Source organism: Diabrotica virgifera, chromosome 3 (assembly GCF_917563875.1).
Source record: "Diabrotica virgifera virgifera chromosome 3, PGI_DIABVI_V3a".
Classification (NCBI taxonomy): Eukaryota; Metazoa; Arthropoda; class Insecta; order Coleoptera; family Chrysomelidae; genus Diabrotica; species Diabrotica virgifera.
In genome coordinates, this window is record NC_065445.1 from 44,823,499 (window position 1) to 44,846,699 (window position 23,201).

Consider the following 23,201-nt stretch of genomic DNA (forward strand, 5'->3'; position numbering starts at 1 on the left):
AAAGTTTTGTTTGACTTTCGTTTGGCCCCTAAAGACGATTAAAGATTCAAATTAAAACAGGTGGTCCAAAACGCTTCGTGACGTCACTTGGTTTTACATTTACATTTTTCCAATAAAGTAAACAGAATTTTAAATTAGACGTTATAAACGTCAGTAGAAAATACATTTATGTGACGTTACAAGTGTTTTTGATCGTTTGAACTATTCATAGAAAAATTCGTACTTTTACAAAATGGTTTTATTTTCAATAGTAAACCTTCGTTCCTTTCCTTCAAAAATAGTATAAAACTACAATTTTAACAAACTGGTATATATTATTACAATGACATACGATAAATATCATTAGAATATAAATATTTTTGACTTATTCCACGACGATGAGCTTGCCAAATACCCAAGTAGGTGGAGGCCAATAAACTAAAGAAGGAGAAGAAGAATATACCTAAATATAAGGTTGTGTCTAGGTATACGTTACCGTGTACGCAAATAAAAAAGTTAGAGTGTCAGTGATTTCTTATAGGTCTGGATCCCGCGTATGAAAAAAAAGTTGACTAATAGCAAGCTGAAAATTTGTTAATAGCTTAAGGGTGTCTAGTCGAACAAACTTTGATATATGGGAACACTGGAACGGGGGAAGTTTTAATTGTGGAACAGTTTAAAAATTTGGAACGGTCAGACCACGAAAACGTCACATGTATTTTGTCCGACAGAACTTCCAATTGATTTGTTACCCTTTCATTAAACTCTCATGCAAAAATCAGGCTGCTATTTATCACCAAATAGGCATGATAATGAGTGGAACACGTAGAACATGTCAAATGACAGGAATTATGACGTGATAAATAGCAGTCTAATTTTTGCATGAGAGTTTAATCAAAGGGTAACAAATCAATTGGAAGTTCTGTCGGACAAAATACATGTGACGTTTTCGTGGTCTGACCGTTCCAAATTTTTAAACTGTTCCACAATTAAAACTTCCCCTGTTCCAGTGTTCCCATATATCAAAGTTTGTCCGACTAAACACCCTTAAGCTCTTAACAAATTTTCAGCTTGCTATTAATCAACTTCTTTTTTCATACGCGGGATCCAGACCTATTCTTTTTTTATTGGTTTAGTGTTTGTTTTTAAATTAACTACGGAGTGTGGACAATTATTTAGTTCTTTTAATGAGTTTAAGAACATTTTAAAACAGTACGAAAAAGATAAGAGACTATAAATTAATATATATTTTTTTTAGTTATAAATGAAATAGTATGTATTACCGTAAAAGATTAAAATAAAAAGAAGACCTAAAGCTTTCACAATAATAATTAGCTTGTTCTGAAGCTATTATCCTTGTGGCATTTTCGTAATCAACTATTCTAAATGGGAACTAAGCCACAATTTAACCAAAAAATGATTTTATTAACGTTTCGACGTCTAAATCGGACGTCGTTTTCAAAATACAAAATATTATTAAATTAAACAAAAATGGTGTTGCTTAGTAAAAAATTTTTCTAATAATTTATCTAATCTGACTAATTTTTGTATTTTGACAATGACATCCGATTTGGACGTCGAAACGTTAATAAAATCATTTTTTTAGTTAAATTGTGGCTTATTTCCCATTTAGAATAGTTGATTATAATAATTAACTTACGTATAAAAATTATTTTAGCAATATTTTGTACGTGTCATATCAACTAAATACATATATTTATTTTGCTAACCTAAATATATACTTTTATATACAGGGTGAGGCAGATAACCGGCCTATTAGAAATATCTCGAGAACTAAAGGCAACATAATCATGAAAATTGGAATAAATGAGTTTTGAAGGATGATCTATTAAATGAAAATATTTTCATCTCCTTGCAACTTCCGGTTATACCGGAAATTGCTTATAACTTCGTTTTTTTAAATAGGACACCCTATATATTTTTAAATTTTTGGTTCTATTCGATGTCTTCTTTCTTAAAATATGAGGATTTGTAATGTTATATAGGGTATTTTAAAAGATAATTACGTTTTTTTATTAATTTCGTAGCAATATTCACACCCTGTAGAATTGTAGTAGTTTGACAACTAAAACTCTACTTACGTTCAAATGATTTTTAATATAGTCTACTATTGTTAATAATCATTAGTATAGCTAAATTTTTAATTTTAGTATACAGGGTTGGTCGAAACTCGGAATGAGTATTTTCTGAGTTTTCTTAAATGGAACACCCTGTATTTTAGTATTGTAATGAAATATTTTATGGTACTTTTTTATTTCTTAAGCATTCTCTCTACCTAACTGCTTTAATTTGTGCTTAATTGTTAGTCGGACCAACCATCTTAACTACGTAGGTATTTTGATAGCTAAACCATTATTGGTAATTTTAAGGATCAGTTTGGATTAATATGTATTTATTTCTGAAAAATTATTTGTGATTGAATATTTTCACGGCCAACCTAATAAAATTTTACGTATTTTTTGTTGCAATTAATATTTAGATTGAATCACCAATAACTCACAAATTAAAACAGTTAGGTATAGGGAATACTTATAAAATAAAAAAGTACTATGAAATATCATTTCATTACAATACTAAAATACAGGGTGTTCTATTTAAGAAAATTCAGAAAATATTGATTCCGATTTTCGACCAACCCTGTATACTAAAATTTCAAAATTAGCTATACTAATGATTCTTAACAATAATAGACTATATTAAAAATCACTTGAACGCAAGCAGAGTTTTTAATGTCAAACTATTACAATTCTACAGGGTGTGAATTTTGCTACGAAATTAATAACAAAACGTAAATATCTTTTAAAATACCCTGTATAATATTACAAAATTTCACCTTTTAAGAAAGAAGATATTGAGGAAAATCCAAAAATGTAAAAATATACAGGGTGTCCTATTTAAAAAAAACCAAGTTATAAGCAACTTCCGGTATAATAAAATTTATTCCAATTTGCATGATTCTGTTGCCTTTAGTTCTCGAGATATTTCTAATAGGCCAGTTATCTGCCTCACCCTATATACATTGATTTATTACAATTAAGTTTGAAACATCTAAATAGTTCTGCTTCCCTTCCCTTAACAATTATTTTTCTATCAAACAAACACTAAACATATCAAAATAGCATGTACCAAAATATACAGTCACTGCGCACGTTAAATAATGAAGTCACTGGCTTGATCAAGTTTAATTCGCGTGTACCTAACTTTTTTATTTCGTACACGTTAGAGTGTACCTAGACACAGCGAAATATACCCATAATAATAACTAATGTAATGTGTATAATAAAACTATCTGACGTCACGGGTCGTATGAACTATTTTATACCGCTTCTTCTTCTTATGGTGCCTATCCGTTACGGATGTTGGACACTAACATGGCTATTCTGACTTTGTTGACTGCTGCCCTGAAAAGTCCGGTAGTGGTTAAGTTAAACCATTTTCGCAGGTTATGCAGCCAGGATATTCTTCTTCGTCCTGGACCTCTTTTCCCATGCACTTTACCTTGAAGTATGGTCCGAAGTAGGTCATATCGTTGTTCATTGCGCATTACATGGCCCAGGTATTCCAGTTTGCGACGTTTTATGGTTACGACTAGTTCGCGCTCTTTACCCATTCTATGTAGAACTTCTTCGTTGGTAACTCTGTCTATCCAGGAAATCCTCAAAATGCATCTATAGCACCACATCTCAAATGCTTCGAGTCTCTTCAGTGATGCTTCAGTTAAGGTCCATGACTCCACGCCATATAAAAGAACGGAGAATACGTAGCACTTTAGTAAACGAATTTTTATTTCCAATTTTATATCGTGGCTGTTAAAGATTTTTTTCATTTTGACGAAGGCTGATCTTGCCTTCTCGATCCTTATCTTAATTTACGTCGATTGGTCCCACTGTTCATTTAAGTTTGCACCCAAATAACAAAAGTTGGTGATTTGTGTTATACCGCAGAAGACTTTAAATATGTATTTCTAAGTTATTACGAGTTTTTGAAGCGTGAAATTTTGGAAATCTCATTTTTAAACAAAACTGAACATTATTATGTAACAAAAAAAAATGTGAAAGTTCCCTATTACATATATTTCTACCTAAAAATATTTTACAAAGTGAAAGGCAGATATCGAGCACTGAATTTAATTTAATCTTGCTCAAGTACTTTCGCTCCTAGAGCATCTTCAGGCTTTTTTTAGTTTTGTCGACTTTTAGAGTTTTTAATATCACTCAGTAGTCAAAAACAACGAATTTTTTTTGCAAAAAAAGTTGAAAATCAAAATATTTATTATTGCTAAACAAAAAAGAAGCATAAAAGTATATCCCGACAGCGATACCTCAAGAAATATCTAAAGAAAATATATACAAAATTCCAGGTGGGTCGGTCAAGTAGTTTCTGAGTTAGGTCTACAGCCTTTTAAAAAAGCAGTTTTGAGGAAAAGCCTTTAAAGTATTGTAAATTTTTATTTTCAATTTCTTTTTTGTCTATCAAATCGTTAAATGATGCACACCGAAATATATTTTTGAACCGCGGAGTAATTTACAAAAGAAAATGAGAACAGTTGTTGACCGTTGTTCAATACGTTCAAGCGTGCTGGCGCGAACCTGCTGCAAAGCGAGTCGAAGGTAGGGATATTCAACACTCTTTTCCTATCTCCCTACCTTCGACTCGCTTTGCAGCAAGCTCGCGCCAGCTCGCTTGTGCGTAGTGAGAAACGGTCAACAGCTGTTCTCATTTTTTTTTGTAAATTATTCCGCGATTCAAAAACATATTCCGGTGTGCATTACTTTACAATTTGACAGACAAAAAGAAATTGGAAATAAAAGTTGACAATACTTTAAACGCGTTTCTCTCAAAATTGCTTTTTTAAAAGGCTTTAGACATTGTAACTCAAAAACTATTTGACCAACCCACCTGGATTTAGTATATATTTTCTTTAGCCATTACTTGAGGTGACGCTCTCGAGATATTTTTTGTTTTGTGCTTATTTTTTGTTTAACTACAATAAGTATGTCGATTTTTACCCTTTTTGCAAAAAAATCGTTGTTTTGATTTTGAGTGATATCAAAAAGTCATAATTCGATAAAACTAAAAAACTTGACAGCGTTTCCTTGAGAAACTCATAAGCTAAAAAAATATTTCTGAATCTTTCGTTTACCATGCTCCAATGATGAGTTCTGATGTCCACCGCAAAATTCATTGTTTTTTGAAAGGTGTCTTTAAAAATTTGCCACCGTTGGCTTATTTTTTAATATTTTTTCTTAAATTTTTTCTTGAATAATCTATGAATTGTACTGAATATATTTAATTTAAATATAAACCAATTCTACCACACTTTCAAAAATAATGTGCTTGAAATATTGATTTCAACCCCTACGCCCCCGCTTAAAGATAGCTATGACACGATTTTGATACGCAACCCATGCTAGAAATATTTATCTATGTATGAAATTTAATAAAAAAATGTTTTATCCGGAAAGCAGATAGGTACATGTCGACCTATATTCGGATCCCGTACTATATGTGTTATGCGATTTTGTGTTTGGTAGTGTTCGGAAATTATGCACACACACATACTCGTACAACTCCAGCCACTGGGGATATATGTGTGTTCTAATGGAACAGTGAACCGATCCGAAGATCAAACCGGTCACACTCCGTAATGGAGTGGTACCTACTGACCCCCAAGCTATACCAACACTCCTCTCTATCGAAGGACACACCGAATGAGGGGGAATTGTACATTATGCGCCAAAACAAACGACACTGAAAAATTAAAGCTTTATTAAACATGAAAAATTAAATAGCAACATTTCAAATAATGCGAATTTTAAGTTTTGCTTCTATACAAAATGTGTTCAAAGTACTCGCCATTGCGTTCCAAACAGTACTCATAACGCTTAACAAGATTGCTTAGCATGTTATTAAAAATAGGCTGCTGCATTATTCTGAAAAAGTCAAAATTTTTTCATGGAGTTCATCAATAATTGCCGGTGGGTTTTCTGTAAAAACGGCTTGTTTCAACGTACCCCATACGTAAGCATTAAGAGTTGTTAGATTTGTATCAAAGTTGATAAAAATTTAGCATCAAACTAGGTCCATTTGATCATCCATTCCCGTATGAGCGGAAATAATACTCAATAATAAATATTTTTTCTTGCGTTGTAAGTACCATTTTGAATCTTTTTGACAGTTTGTTAGAATAAATATTGTTTAAAAATACCATGACAACTATTGTCACTTGTTTCATATGACGCGATTATATTTCGCAGGCTTCCTGATTTCAGTGTCCTTTGTTTTGGCGCATACCGTACTTAACGTTACTTTGGATACCCTGGCTAAAGGGACCTCCTCTGTCTTATCCCATTACCTCATGTGGTTAAGCCACCTGATTTTAGGGATAACTAGAAGAACTTTTCTTTCTATTAATTACTTGGTTAATTTATTACTTGACTTTCGACGTGTGTCCTAAAAAATGTGTATTCCGGGCATCAAGGCACCGACCTAAGTGGGTTTCTCGCTATCTGGACTGTGTTTGCTCGTTCACTCAGCCGCCGAATTAGCAAAATAAATTTTGTTTTCCTCGACGCGACGGCTGAGCGCCGAAAATGTGTAAATTATGAGTTTTTGATTTATAAATTGTAAAATTGTATTTTGTGTATTTTGTGTTGCGTATGTATAGTGCATGATTTAGTCTTGTTTTTCACCTTTTTGTATCCGTTATTGTTGGTATATAGATACTTGTTATCCACTTTTTCTTTAAAGAGGCAGCCGTCATTTTACCAATTGAAGAAATGTTAAAATTAAAAGACCAAATTTAAAGTTTTTCAAAATAATAAAAGTAGTTAAAAATATTTTTAAAATATATTTAATTGAAAAACTTATTGGACCGTTTTCCTGGTGACACCTCCATCTCTCTCTCTCCTGTCGTTTCCCCATTTCTGAGGATCGTGATTTCTTCCAATATTCCTAACAATTTTTCTCCATTGGTCTCTATTTTCAGCTGCTCTAAGAGCTTCGCAGAATGAGTTTCCAGCTGAATGCTTTATTTGGTTAGAACATTTAGTTGGTGATCGTCCTCTTGATCTTCTCCCCGGAACGTTTCCAGAAACAATTAATCTCTCCAAACTGTCGTCACCTCTGCGAACCACGTGACTAAAGAATTGCAGAATTCGTTGCAGGCATATTGTGGACAGCCTTTTTTTAATATTGATTGGTTGGTTGGTTTAGAATGGAAACGTTTGTCCTATGAGCGGTCCAAAGTATGCGCAGCATTCTTCTCCAGCACCACATCTCAAAGGCATCAATTTTTTGGCGCTCGCACGCGCGAAGAGTCCAAGTTTTGCTTCGTATAGAAATATTGAGAATACAAGGGCATTCACCAGTCTCATCATGATATTTTGAGAGATAGATCTGTCTTTCCAAACTTTAGTTCGAACTTCTGCTTCACAGTTACTATCGTTAGTTATACTAGACCAGAGATAGGCAAATGTGTTTAATATCTGGTATTCCTGTAATATGTTAGTCAGTTGAATAGTGTCAAATCTGTCGACCACCATTATTTTTGTCTTAGCTTTATTGATTTTCAGACCAACTTTATTGCTTTCGTACTCAACTCTTCGCAGAAAATCAAACATTTCTCGCTCATTTGCTGCTATAAGTGTAGTGCCATCAGCAAATTTTAAATTGGAGATTTTCCTACCAGCTACTGTTACTCTACCGGCCCATCCTTCTAAAACCATCCTCATGACATGTTCACCATAAATGTTAAATAAGTCAGGTGACAACACGCATCCTTGACTAACACCACTCTCGGTCTTTAATTGGTTTGAGAACTTCTGATGTAGTCGTATGTCGCTATATTAAACTGGTACAGATTTTTAATAAATGTCACCAGGTGCATTGGTGCGCCCATTTTTATTAAAATTGACCACAGATTTATCCAGCTTACACAATCAAATGGCTTGCACCTTCATGGCTTGTAAAAATTGCAAGCTAGATGGATGCTGCAATGAAGACAAGAATTCTAAAAGTTGCAATTCACAACCCCGTTTACAGCTTGGTAAATTCCAACGGAAAATGGACCTAGCTACTCTATAGGAGTAATACTAATATAAAGTAAAAATGTATACCATTTTTATTCAGTTGCAATTCGAAGACAAAACTGTCTTATTGTTCACTTAGTACAAAGGGTTTTGACTTTCCTTTAGCAGATGTCGCTAGGTACCTACTCCATAACGTCAGTTGCAGTGCGAGGACTAACTCTCGGAGGTTCGTTACTTGGGGCAGAGAACAGCAAACCTACGTCTCTCTGATGATGCCTCCAACAAGAGGCGAAAATCGTCGATTTAGAGTGCTGGTTTACGCTCTCTGTACTAAGTGAAAAATAAGACAATTTTGCCTTCGCATTGCAACGATAAAAATTTTATACATTTTCATATTTTAAAAGACCAAAGCTTTACAGCTTATTGGAAGCTAATACATACCCACTTATAAATAAAGCAGTAATAACTGGAGTCCATCCTTGAGTTAAGATAGTTCTGGTATATTCATTGCGCTTAACGATGTATATCCAGAGCGGTAGGAGTACTAAAATATATCCTCCTAATATTAATCCCATAAGCCATGGATACTTATCTAAAAATAATATATATTATTGTGTATCATTTTGTCAATTAAAGATAGAATAAAAACTTTATTTTTTAAAATATAACGCGGGCACATAAATTTGATTCACCCTGTATATTGATTTGTAACATATAAGTTAGTTTTAAGCAGTGGATTTATCCTTAATGAGTTTTTCCCTGAAGAATTAAAGACATTAGTAAATAAAGTGATGTGAATAGACAATTTGTTTCGGTATTATAATTTTAAAACGGTTGCTTTGTTACGGGCGAGGCCAAAAAGCCACAGGTAATTATTATATTTAGAAAAGGAATGTAGAGAAAGATGGAATTTTAAGGCTCTTTGTTTAAGCCCCAAGTAAATTTGTAGAATTCCCGAAAAGTAATTATCATGAGTAGAAGTATTTGTTTGGAAGGATGCATGGGTTTTTCGAATGAAAAAAGAGGAATGGAGAGAGAGAAATGTTTCTGATTGGCTTAGCAATTTGGAATGGGGATGAGAGAAGGTTGAATGTTCAAATAGTTTGGAAAAGAAGATTATTATGTGACCGGCATCGGAGAAGAGCAGTTAAAGTTTTCGTGAACAGTTCAGAAGCAAGTACCGTGTACGGTGGTTGTTAGATAGTGAAGAGTGTAGATGAAAAGTGGAACGAGAGACAGATCAAATTGAGAAGAAATACCTCTTTGATTCTGTAAATTCCAAGGGAGAGAATATTATTTTGACAAAGAGAGGAGAGAATTTTGGAGTTTTTTTAACGAGTACTGGTTAAAAGAGGCCTGGCTCGTGTTTTGGAGAATTAGTTGCTGGTATGCTGCTGGATTGATGCTGAGAACGGAGAGGGCTTTGATGGGTAGCCTAACATAATCAACAAGGAAGAGCTGTTTGGGTCAAGAGGAGACATCATTGTGTGTGAATCAAAAGGTCAGTCAATAATTTATGTGATAGATTTTCTTTATGTTCAGAAGTTAATTTTTTTTTGAGTAAAAGCATATGAGCTAAGATTCCAATATTTCAAAAATGTAATAGGAAGTATAAGTAGTTTTGCGAATACCTAAATTTGTTTGTTTAGTTTGTTTTATCAATGTTATCAAGAACAAACCGATAAATATTTGTTGAATTAAAATTAATTTATGTGGTAAGAGTTTCATTGGGACAGTTATGCCCACAGGATTTAATTGATAGATTTTCAGAGTACAGCGGAACCTCGATAACTCGGATTAATCGGGACCGCGGCTGATCCGGCTTATCTAAAATCCGGGTTAGCCGGAGAGCATGGTAAAAATTAATCAAATACGATATACTTATAGATAAAGTCCGTTATATCACAGATACCCATTATCTCTCAAATATTATATTATGATTGAAGGGAAGTTTTATCAATGAAATTCGATATTTTTAAGACATTCCAGAAGCTGCTGCAAATAAAATGTTTTAACATAATACATACATTTTTATCCTTGAAATGTTTGTCCGATGAAAATCGGACCGGGTTAGCCGGACTTCCGGGTTATCGGGGGCCGACTTATCGAGGTTCCACTGTATTGCTTTTGATAATAAAAGATATTTGTATGTGCTTATTTATGGTATTTCTATTTATTTCCTTTTCCTATTTTATCCCGATAAGGATCAACTAAGAGATACGAAAACCACGAGAAAGGATAAGTATAACCTAAGATAATTTAGTTATTTTTTTTTTGTATGATAAAAAGGCACCATGAGATTTTTCTTAATTTTTATGTATTATTTGCGACAATTGACTAATTATTTAAATAATACTAATTATTAAAAAAGTAAGAGAAAGCAGATCATAACAATATATATCATTATTATATCTTCATTCACAAAATCTGAAAAATAAATGTAATATCGGTCAAAGGATGGCAGAATTAATGAACAGGTTCCTGTTTAATTACATTTAACTACCAAAGTGATAACAAGCAAACTGAATGAAATAATTATATTAGCAGAAGAACAAGGTGTTAGGTCAGGTAAATCATGCACCGACGCTATATTTATAATGAGGCCAGTTCAAGAGAAATCATTAGAATAAAACAAACCGGCATATTTATGTTTCGTGGGCCTGAAGAAGGCATTTGACAGGGTTATCCATTACTTGTATCGACGTTATCCATTTATTGTACGCAAGAGTGGTTCCTCTTGAACTAGCTAACCCATTCGCGAAAACCACTGCATATGCAGACACTTACAAGTTAATTTGGCAATGGGATAACACAGGAGATTCCCTGAGTCCTGTATTTTGATCATGGATGAAATAGTAAAAAAAGTAAGAACTAAAAAGGGATTCCAAATGGAAGAAAAACAAATTAAAATATTCTGCTATGCAGACAATACAATACTAATATCTGAAAATGATTTACAACGTACATATTATGCTGCTCTAATCCAACATAACTGCCAAAAAATTGAACATGTTAATTTTCCTAAAAACAGACAAAATGCATGTTTATAACAGCAAATTTACTAAGATGTAAATTAGAGCTGGATGGTCAGATTTTAGAACAAGTGACAAAATTTAAATATCTAGGAATCACCACGGGAAGTTCGAAACAGAAGTGGAAGAGCAAGTGAATAAAGCAAAGAGAGCCGCATATTGTATCTTTTACAAGAAATTCAAGGCAGAATTCACAAAACAGTCATCAGGCCAATATTGACATGCGCGGCAAAAGCCCGACCTAGTTCAAAGAGGACCAAACGATTTCTAGAAACAGTGTAACGTTACAAACGTCACACCGTTGACATTTTATTTTTAAATAATTATTTTATTTTATTTTCTTTAATATTTCATTAACAATAATTTTCTTCTATTTGTTTTACCAGTTTTCTTCGTTAAAAACTCGTTGGCGCCCTCTTTTATTATCCTCTTGTTGTTTTATCTTCTATTTAATATATCCCTTTTTATTTAAATCATCAACTGAACATACTGAACGTACCCCATACATTCTTACTCTGTAAGTATCTGTTTTTCAATACGGAACATGCCCGCCACTGCCCACGTCGCACTGTCATGAAAGTGACACTTCATCCCTACTCGCTGACACAAAATCAAAATGGAAGGGAAAAATAAATCTATTTAAAGGGATGGGCCCATAAGGCACTATCTATTTCCAGACTTTCATTCTCTTGGGGTTAGTTCTTATTCTTATTATATTAATTATATTTCTCTATCTAACAGTTCTTCTAATGTTTTTTTATATCTAACCTAATCTCAATGTCAGAACATGTGTTCTGATATTTTAGTTTTAAATACATCTTTGTAATTTACTATATGCACGTTTAGTAATCAAATTTTAACTATTCTCCTCATCTAAATTTCATTTAATTTATTCTTGTCATCTGCTGCTCTTTCTGACGATTAGAATGGCAGACGGAATTGTTGATATGTGTTTTACTGTTACAGTTTTTTGGAAAGAGATCAACCTTTTCTCCCTTCGGGAGCCACCTGCCTTCGTCACCGGTGATGGACACGTTAAGGCCAAGACAGTAGGATGCATCCAGACAACAACAACCACCATCTGTAGCAACACTCAACATCTTTCGCTGCACTGACCTAGGGCCACAACATCTGCCCAGGTCAAGAGAAGTCTACAGCAGTACCATTCGACATCAGGAAGTTACCATCAAATACCAGCTACCAAAAGCCATAAGTATAGTCCAGAATTGTTGGTTTTTGGCAAGGATTTGAATATATTTGTTAATGCAATTTACTAAGTCATATTTTTATTATATCTTTATGAACAATAAACATGATTAGTTAAAAATACTGTTATGTTTGCTTCCATTCTAAATTTTCAGAGTTCATATCTAAGATTAGGACGAGACGAACACACACCTGAGTGACTGAGCTAAGCTAAGGGTGTAACGATGGCTATCTTAGATGACTATTTCGTTTCAACAGTAGAGATGAAAACCCTTCGAAAAAATTGATGGTAAGAGACTATGGGACAGAGTTCGAAGTACAAATATATGACGGAGGTGCAGGCTGGAGAACATTAATAACTGAATAAGAAACAGAAGAGTAGATTGGAACGACCAGATACGCCAAATGACACCAAATGGAGTAGTAAAAACGGCGAAAGATGATTCCCCAATAGAAAGACTGTGGGTGTTCGTTGGAATTTTTCCTAGACGAATAGACGGAACGTGCCTGCATGTTGTACATTTCTTTTCGTCTTCTTTATTTGTCGTCTTCTTGCTTGTAAATTGTAAAAGGCAGAGGTTAAGGATGTTACCAGAAAGTGGTTCCAAGAGATTTTTCAGAATTATTTTTTCTTATTTCTCTATATTTCAACTTACTTTTAAAAACAATTATGCAATAAATTATATTAAAATAATATTTACCATGTATGGTATACAATAATCGAGCCCACGAGGACAAAACAATCAGAGAAACCAAGTCTCCGACGCTTGCTGCTAAGGGTGTTGCTAAGTTGTCAGGATTCAATTTTATTTTGTGCGATATTACGATCACAGTTACGAGTAAAATATCTGAAATAAAAAATAAAAAAAAATTAATTAATATTTAATGATGATACTTAATAAAAAGCAGTAAAATGTAGTCCATTGAAAAGTTACATTTAGTAATTATTGAATATTTTAAAGGATGCAATTTTATTAGTTTAGTGTGTAAGCGGTTAGTATAAGCTTATGTTCAAGTTTGTAATTTCTTTTTTGTTTGTCAATCCGTAAAGTGATGCAGATCGGAATATGTTTTTAAATCGCGGAGGAATTTAAGAAATGAAAGGGGACAGCTGTTAAACACTTCTCACTAAGCTCAAGTGATCTGGCGCGAAGTTGCTGCAAAGCGAGTCAAATATTCAATATACTGTATTTTCGGTAATTTTGCTTCGATCAATCTGAAATTTTCAGAGAGATTCTTGAAGTTATATATGTACTTTCATTTAAAATAATAAAAAACTCGAACAATTATTTCAAACTAGGTATATCACTTTCTTAAAAACCAAAACGTCCTAGTTTAAAATTGTAACTTGGGGAGCGTTCAAGTATTACGTAACGCGATTTTTGACGATTTTTTACCGCCCCTCCCCCTACGTAACGCACTGTAATGGGCGTTTAACTATTAAGTAACGCAATTTTTGAAGATTTTTGACCTCCACCCACCTGCGTTACGTAATACTGGAACGGTCCCTTTCGTTGATCTGACCTGACACAGGTGAAATTTTAAATGTTCCTCGAGTATGATTTTACTCATCGGAAAATCCGTGAAATGAACTATATAAAAAAAAAGTTTTATCATTTAGTTCTTACCTAAAATAAAACAAGACATCGTTGCCGTTAGGGTACTTGCTGTAGCTAACAGCAGAGTATGTATCCATTGAAAGTTTCCATTTATTAGTGCAGATGCTGAAGTCGCGAACACCGACACTATACATGAAGCTACTATAGCTTGAATCTGAAAGACATATCAATTTAGAATATAAAAAATAGTCTAATGGATACATTTTGTATACGCATATATCACTGATAAGTACAAATCATTTCCAGTTTGAATTATTTTAAGAAGAATTATGAGAAAACCAAAAGTAAAATTACGAAATTAAAAATTACGCTGTTACAATAAAAAAGATACAAATAAAACAGCGCAAAAAAGTGAAACATGAAAAAAAAAAGGAAAAATGAAACAGAAATTTGCAGTTAATTAACATAAAAAAAGCTACGAAGCAAAATATTATTAAATTAAAATTAAATATCTTTTTCTACAACCGTGTTAAAAATGAAATTTTTTGCACTCCATACGAGCGGTAAAAATGCTACTTTAAGGCACTAGTGCTTTAATAGTTATTTTCCTAACAATTGCAGAAAGTCATTCTTTTCCGCACGCGACTGCAGTTTGCCGAACGACGCGAAGCGGGAGTTCGGCAAGTAGTTGAGTGCGGAAAAGAGACTTTCTGCAAAAGTTAGGAACAATATTTTTTCTAAGAGTCTTTAAAAAATTACCAAATCTTAATCAATTAATTTAATTAATATGAAAATACATACACAAATTAATTATTTGACAAGGTTGTCAAAACCAAACTTTCAATATAATTAGTTAACATTACGACGATCTTGGTTTCCATGACGATGATTCAAAACGACTGTTATTTTCTACCGATTTGACTTTCGAATATTATGTCAAAATAATTTTATTTCATCGAATTGTCACGTTAATTTCATTAAAACAGGAACACAATAAGATATATTTGAAATAAATTAGTAAATAATATCTAAATATTAGTTTATTGCATGTATTATAATTACTTTAAGGCCATATTAACATATCTAAATTAACACGCGTGCGGAAAATTAAAAACGGCGTGCGGAAAAGTAACACGCGTGCGGAAAAGTAACACGCGTGCGGAAAAGTGAAACTTTCCAAACTAAAATGCGTGCGCGAAAGTAGACATTTTTGCACGCTCGTAGAAATAATATTTTTAAGGTGAAACAGTAGCGATCAACAGGTAGCCAAAACGCGTTCCAATATTGCGGCTGTAATTTTGAATATTTTTTCGAGATATTTAGCACACGTATTCGTAATATAATAAAGAATGGCGGTACAGAGCCCAATTTGAAAAATATATTAATATGTGGAAATTACTCTGTATTTAAATACAATATAAAAAAAACGAGCCTGTACCGCCATTAAGAAGAACAAAAAAATACAGTTTCTTCAAATAAACTTTTTTATCCGATGCCTAGATTTTGTGTCATTTTGGAACTACTAATGAAATAAAAAATTTTAGTAGTTCCAAAATAACACAAAATCTAGGCATCGGATAAAAAAGTTTATTTGAAGAAAGTGTATTTTTTTGTTCTTCTTAATGGCGGTACAGGCTCGTTTTTTTAATATTGTATTTAATTACAGAGTAACTTCCACATATTAATATATTTTTCAAATTGGGCTCTGTACCGCCATTCTTTGTTATATTACGAATACGTGTGCCAAATATCTCGAAAAAATATTCAAAATTACAGCCGCAATCTTGGAACGCGTTTCTGCTACCTGTTGATCGCTACTGTTTCCTCTTAAGGCACTGCAGTGCGTATTGACCGTATAGACAATTTTGATGTAATGTCAAAAAAATATAAAAATGGAATGTCAGTCAAGTTCAAGTAAAAGTTTTTGAAGATATTGCCCTGTAATTACGTTTGTAGAAAAAATATTGTATAATATGCGTATTAAAAAGTACATTTTTAAGGCACTTATGTGAATTGCAGAACTCGCTATCGCTCATTCTGCAAACTTTCACATGCGTGCCTTAAACGTCTACTTTTAACACTTATATCATAAATAACTATAATTCTATCATATAACTAACTTATTTAATACTGTTTAAATTGTGCATTATTAACATAAATTGTCCCATATTTGGTCTATCATACATGGCTAATATTTTCTATTCGTTTATTTTTCTTCTTGTAGGTTAGTTTTCCCATATCTTTCTAATTTTTTACTTTAGAGCACTTCTGCTTGATGTAACTAAAAATCTTTATTTAAACCAACATATGGAAAGATATTGTTTCCAGTAGAATATTCAGTCGCAATGTCTGAGATTCTTGAGATATTAGGAGCTTGATTGTTAGTTATATTATGTTTAGCTGAGAATTGCACAGTCTAGATCTAAGTTTCATAAATGCCCCTCTTGCAATTTCTATACGAGTTCTAATTTCTTCATCAGGATTTAGTGTCTCGTTTATCTAACATTCTAGGTATATAAAATATTTAACTTTTGTAAGAGGCTCAATGTTGACAATAAATTGCATAATGCTATCGTCTTGTTTACTAACCACAACTATTTTTGTCTTTGATGTGTTTATGCCAAGTCTACGTATTGGTACATTCCCTAGTGACTCGATCTATAAGGAATTAAAGATCTTCGATACTTTCAGCCATAATCGGTGTTACATCTGCATAGGTGATATTAATAGTTTCTCCCCCAATTCGAACTCCACATTGCCTTTCTAAGTTCGTCGAATATTATTTCGGAGTACAAAATAACCAAAGTTGGCAATAACATACAACCTTGTCTGACACTTCTTTGAAGGAAAATTTTGTCTGTTTCGTTGCCGTCTACCAGAATAGAAGCTTCTTAATTCCAATATAGATATTGTAAAAGTCTTAGATCTTTATCATCTATTCTAATCATTTTTAGATATTTAAACAGCCTATCATGCTGGACCCTATTAAAAGTCTTTTCAAAATCTATAAAACAGACGTAAATTGGTTTCTGTACTTCCCATAATCTTTGAAGTAATGTTAACATTGGGAACAAAGATTGTTCCATCCTTCTCTGAAACCGAATTGTTTGTATCCCATTGTTTCTGCACATTTCTGCTTAATTTTGTTAAGAATTATCTTGACAAGCAGTTTCTGAGAGCATGGGACTTATTAGTTAAAAGTATTTACATAATAATGTACTAGGTTTTTTGGGAGTGGGACAAATGTAGACTATAACCATATTTATGGCATTATTCCAGTTACGTATATTATGTAGTTATAAAAATGGTTGTTAGTTTTGAGGCATTGTCGTCATCTAGAAGTTTGAGCCAGTCTGATAGTATGCACTTGGTCAGGGCCTGCAGATTTTCCATTTTTTGAATAAGGTCTAGTATTTTCTCGGCCATCCAATCCTTTTTCTTTATTGTGTCTTTTTCTGGTTTTAAAACTTCGTTTGCTCTGGTGACTAAATTCATTATATCTAGATTTTGCCCCGTATTTTCTTGTTAAGATTTTATTTTATTTTAAAAGAAATACATATAGGGGGCGCCATAAAAATTTTAATTAAAAATTGGCGCTGAATACTTAAGGTTGAGAAATGATGATATTATAACTAAATTAGTCTCATTAAGAAATTAAATTGTGTCACCAAACGAAACCAATCACTTATAGGAACAATTATTTCGCGAGATCTACAAACAGATAGTGACACGAGATAATTTACATAACAGTAGAAGTTATTATAATAAATTTTATATTTCCAATACACAAAGTTAAAAAAAATCCACAAGGAAGAATTTACTGTAGCTGGCTGTACTTATACCATTAATTACAGAAAAAATAGATGAAATATTTTCTTTATAAAAGGTATTTATTTAGAAAACCCTAAAAAGGGCTACAAATATTACAGACCGTTTTAGAATTACACGGAAATTCCGAGTGATTGGCTGTATACCATAGTTCAAAAACTTACATAGAAGTAAAAAACGTCGGTTTGTATAATGTTTGTTCTATAATTTTTATTAAAAAACTTTTAAAAAGTCATCCAAATTGATTGTATAAAAGCATCAGAACGTTTTCGATCTAGTCAGGTCATCTTCAGTAACATTTTGTGTAGTAATTAAAACTAGCCCAGTAGTTGATAATAATGTTTTCTTCAAAATTACATAATTATTTATTAAATTGTACTATTGTAATGCGACACAATGTCGATGTTTACAGATTCTAATATTAATACTCAGAAGCAGCATGGCTTCCCTGCTAGAAAAAACTGAAGGGGTAATTGTCAAAATGAGTGGCACAGACCGACACAATTTAATAAATAATTATTTCATTTTTATGTAAAGTCTATATATCAACTAGTGGGCTAGTTTTAATTACTACACAGAATGTCACTGAAGATGATCTGACCAGATCGAAAACGTTCTGATATTTTTATATAATGCATTCGGATGATTTTTTAAAAGTTTTTTAATAAAAATTATATACCATTGCACGAAATTTTTTACTTCTATGTAACAAAGTTTTCGCTCTCTATAAAGAGTATCATCAGTGTTCTTACAGGCTTGACATGCTGAGCCACCAAAAATACATCCGTTAAACTTTTTAAATATCGACTAAATGTCCCACATTGGAATATTAAATAATATAAAATCCAATAGTCTAAGATACGAATAGGAGGTCAAAATGTACCCATCTGTTTGCCGGATAAAACATTTTTTTTATTAAATTTCATTCATAGACAAATATTTCTAGCATGAGTTGCCTATCAAAATCGTGTCATAGCTATCCTTAAGGGGGGGATTCCAAAGGGGTTGAAATCAATAGACAAAACACATTTTTTTTAAAGTATGGTAGAAATATTTTATTTTTAAATTAAATAGGCATATTTAGTACAATTCATAGATTATTAAAAAAAAAATCAAGGAAAAATACTGAAAAATAAGCCAACGGTGGCAAATTTTTAAAAGATAACTCAAAATATAATGGATTTTGTGGTGGACATCAGAACTCATCATTGAATCATGGTAAACAAAAAATTCAAAAATATTTTCTTAGTTTATCAGTTTCTTGAGGTAATACTCTTAAGTTTTTTAGTTTTATCTAATTTTGACTTTCTGATACCACTCAGAAATCAAACCAACTAATTATTTTTGTAAAAAAGGGTGAAAATTAACATATATATTATTGTTAAACAAAAAATAAGCATACAACAAAAAATATCTCGGCAGCTTTACCACAAGGAATGTCTAAAAAAAATATACCTGTACAAAGTTCCAGGTGGGTCGGTCAAGTAGTTTTGAGTTACAATATCTACAGCCTTTGAAAAAGGGAGTCTTGAGGAAAACGCGTTTAAAGTATTGTCAACTTTTATTTTCAATTTCTTTTTTGTCTTTCAAATCGTAAAATGATGCACACCGAAAAATCTTTTTGAATCGCGGAGTAATTTACAAAAGAAAATAAAAACAGCGCTGTTGGCCGTTGCTCACAACGCTCAAGCGTGCTGGCGCGAACCTGCTGCAAATCGAGTCAAAGCTAGGGCTATTTAACACTATCTCCCTACCTTCGACTGGTTTTATAGCAAGTTCGTGCTAACGCGCTTGAGTGTAGTGAGAAACGGTCAACAGCTGTTCTTATTTTCTTTTTGAAATTACTCCGCGATTTAAAAAGATATTTCGGTGTGCATCACTTTATCATTTGATAGACAAAAAAGAAATGGAAAATAAAAGTTGACAATACTTTAAACTCGTTTTTCTCAAAACTGCTTGATCAACTCACCGGGAATTTTGTATATATTTTCTTTAGACATTCCTTGAGGTAACGCTGTCAGGATATTTTTGTTTTATGCTCATTTTTTGTTTAATAATAATAAATATGTTGAATTTCACCCTTTTTGCAAAAAAATTATTTGTTTAGATTTCTGACTGATATCAAAAAGTGAAAATTGTATAAAACTAAAAAAACTTGACAGCGTTACCTCGAGAACCTCATAACGTAGACTTAGGCAAATATGCAAATAAAAAGGTATGAAATATGCGCATAAATATGCAGTATTTTATGCAAAAATATACATGTATATCTAGAAAATATGCATGCAATAAAATATTAATTAACATTACCTATGTATTTTACAAACTAAGTTTAAGTAATTAAATATTTAAGTTTAAGTATTTTAACAAATAAAGGATATTATTTCGAATTGTTGTAACAACAAATTATTAAATGCGGTTTTGTAGGGGTATATACCTCACAGAGGGAACCACAGGTACCCCTCTGACGATCCCTAATAAGGGTAAAACGTACCTAAGAGCGTAAAAATATCCAATAAAAATTCGTGCAGTAATCTTGAAAATGTCAAGAAATGACTGCGCAAGAAGGAAGAACCCCAAAATATTTACAGGAGGCCTCAACCTTTTCTTTTTATAGTTAAAGAAAAAATACTATAAACATAAATTAAAAGCACTTAATTAATTAAGTGCAATATATATGTTCTTGTGTTTAGTAAAATAAAGGCCAACTAATGCTACTGTTCAAGAAAAAAGTAATAGCGACCTTTCAGTAGACTATTGAATGATTTGCATTTTGAAGATTTTTTCATCTCAAGAAATTTAAAAAATGCTTGAAAAACGAAAAAATACATCGATTTCTTGTGAACCGGCCTTGTGTTCGCACTTTTTAAAAATATTCTCAACTTTTAAAATGTTTGTTTGTACCACAGTGTAAATATTTAAAATAAAATAACAAATAATACGTAGGTAGCTACGGTTTTGCCACAAAATAAGCAATAAACTTTATCCATATCCATAAATACCTCTTAGTTGAAGCACTTTCAAATTTTATCACAGTTTATTTTCGGCATTTTTAAAGTAGAATTAGTCACAATTACAAAAACATGTGTTCACGGCTTCAATTTTTCGACTTCAACAACAAAATTGAAATTGGCCGTTAAAATAAAACTTTTTATCTAGAGATATAAACTTGCAGATTTTCAAACCCTTGCATTCAAGGACAAAACTATAAGCCGTTATCTTTTATTAGTTACTACTTTCGATACCAAAAATTTAAATACCAAGAGATTATAAAACAAAATATTAGGATTTCCAAGCTATTTGTTACAAGAATATACATAATTACAACGAACATTTCAAATTATATGCACTTTAGGCACACTTTTATAAAAATATGCAAAAATTTTACATCTTTCCATATTTTATGCATAATATGCAAAATATGCAATATGCATATTTGCCCATGTCTACTCAAAAGCTTATAAAATCTTTTTAGATTTTTTGTTTACCTTTATTTAATGATCAGTTCTGATCTCCACGGCAAATTCATTATATTTTGAGGTGTCTTTTAAAAATTTGCCACCGTTGGCTTATTTTTCAGTATTTTTCCTTGAATTTTTTCTTGAGGAATATATAAAGTACTAGATATGCCTATTAAATTAAAAAATAAAATAATTCTACTATACTTAAAAAAAAATGGGTTTGGAATATTGATTTCTACCCATTCGGCCCCCCTTAAGGATAGTTACGACACGATTTTGATAGGCAACCCATGCTAGAGACATTTGTCTATGTATTAAATTTAATAAAAAAATGTTTCATCCGGCAAGCAGATGGGCACATTTTGACCTTCTATTCGGATCTCGTACTACACAAGATGAATAAAATCGCTAATTATCTGCCTTAAGGCTTTATATGACTTCCACAGAGCACGGAAAGCACTTGCACTTAGCAACCTACGTGCTTCGTGGAAATCATACAAGTCTTAGGGTAGATTCTTAGGGATTTTATCCATTCTTTGGATTTTATATTTAATATTCCAATGTGAGACATTAAGTAGATATTTAAAATGTGTAAACTGATGTATTTTTGGTTGCTCAGCATGTCAAGCTTACAGTGGCCTCTAAGGACACTGATGATGCTCTTTTTATAGAGAGGAAACGTTCTGTGATATTTGTGTAGGATTCGTTAAAGAAAATCGTATTAAAAGTCCGTGTGATGTTTAACAGTTTCAATTAATAACATAGATAACTAAATTATAGATACTATTAAATTGACGAAATGTAAAAGTGTTTGTGTAATTGCGACCAAAATTTACGTGTTCTTATAAAAAGAAATGTATTGGAAATAATTGCGTCTAATCAATATTATAACTAGCTTGCCATAATATTCTTCTTAAAGCGTCTCTTTACGTCTTAAAGCTTATTTTTCTATTCTCCCAAAGAACACGTCCGTCCAGATCCTGATGTTAAAATCGACTACCGTATTCTTCCCACAATAACCAAAATTCACTTACTGCTAATCTCCGTTTCTCATGGTTTAATTCGCTTTCGGTTTAATGCGCCCACACATCTGTCCCTAAGGGCGTCGACGGACACTGGTTTCGTGTTTTGTAATAATATTTAAGAAAAAAATATATACAGTAGACTTAAAAATTAAGATAAAATATTTACAACTCTACATTTGTAGCCTTTTTTAGTGTTATTTTTAATAAATATACCTTTTATAAAGAAAATTTTTCGTATTTTTTTTTAAGATTGAAAAGATCTTAAAATAAAAAATGATTTAATACCTGAACTAAAACGATATTGCCGACCACCATTTTAAGTAGTTCTCTTCGGTCATCCATATGTCCTAAGTTGGCTCGGGTGGAGAGTCTTGATGACAAGCACATATCCAAATTTCCTTTTAGTCCTAATAACGCTGGTACTAATACATACAAGGCCCTGATATCGTCAAATACTTTGTATGTCTAAAAAAATAACTATGTAACTCCTCAATTTTCACCATCTATAATACAAATAAATTAGATACCTAATAAAAAGGTATAATAAAATATAACATACTACGTACAAACTGTGAAAAAATTGTATTTATAATCCGGTCAACTTAGACATCAAAATGCTTGGCAAATAACAAAAATTGCCGGAGAGCCAAATTTTGGTGGAGAGCTAGGGTATACCATAACAAATAAAGTTTAAAAAGTCCCCATCGATCCCATGTGTGCGTCAAAAGTTATTCGGGGTCAAAGATCAAAATTCGAGATTTTTTGGATTTTTTTCGAAAACGGTAAGTTTTATCAAAAAAACCCTCAACCCAAAGTTGTAGATCTTAACATTCTCTACAAAAATTGTCCTTACAATTTTTTCCTAGGAGTTACCATTCCTGAGATATCGCGATTTTAAAAGTTACTTTATACATTATATGCACATATAAGCCACGCATACATATGTGGCCCTTAAGACAAGTATAAATGCCTATTTGTGTCTCTTTTATATAGTATATTATACTATTCTGAAAATATTTCTTCAAAAGGTAATCAGTCCCAAACTGAATTTCCTCTATCC

At 32.2% G+C, this 23,201-nt stretch overlaps 1 protein-coding gene across 5 annotated transcripts in view; it reads right to left on the bottom strand.

Moving 5' to 3' along the window:
• The window catches only part of LOC114342894 (solute carrier family 41 member 1), a 348,268-nt gene that overhangs the window by 97,411 nt on the left and 227,656 nt on the right, over positions 1-23,201 (bottom strand). For all 5 annotated transcript variants that reach the window (XR_007696712.1, XM_050645087.1, XM_028293724.2 and 2 more), the window contains 4 exons: positions 22,427-22,606; positions 13,897-14,041; positions 12,970-13,116; positions 8,472-8,622 (listed from right to left, as the gene is read on the bottom strand). Coding sequence is in view for 4 of the 5 variants with exons in the window: in XM_050645087.1 (XP_050501044.1) it covers positions 8,472-8,622; positions 12,970-13,116; positions 13,897-14,041; positions 22,427-22,606 (623 nt within the window). In the remaining variant the exon portion in view is untranslated. The remainder of the gene's footprint in view (positions 1-8,471; positions 8,623-12,969; positions 13,117-13,896; positions 14,042-22,426; positions 22,607-23,201) is intronic.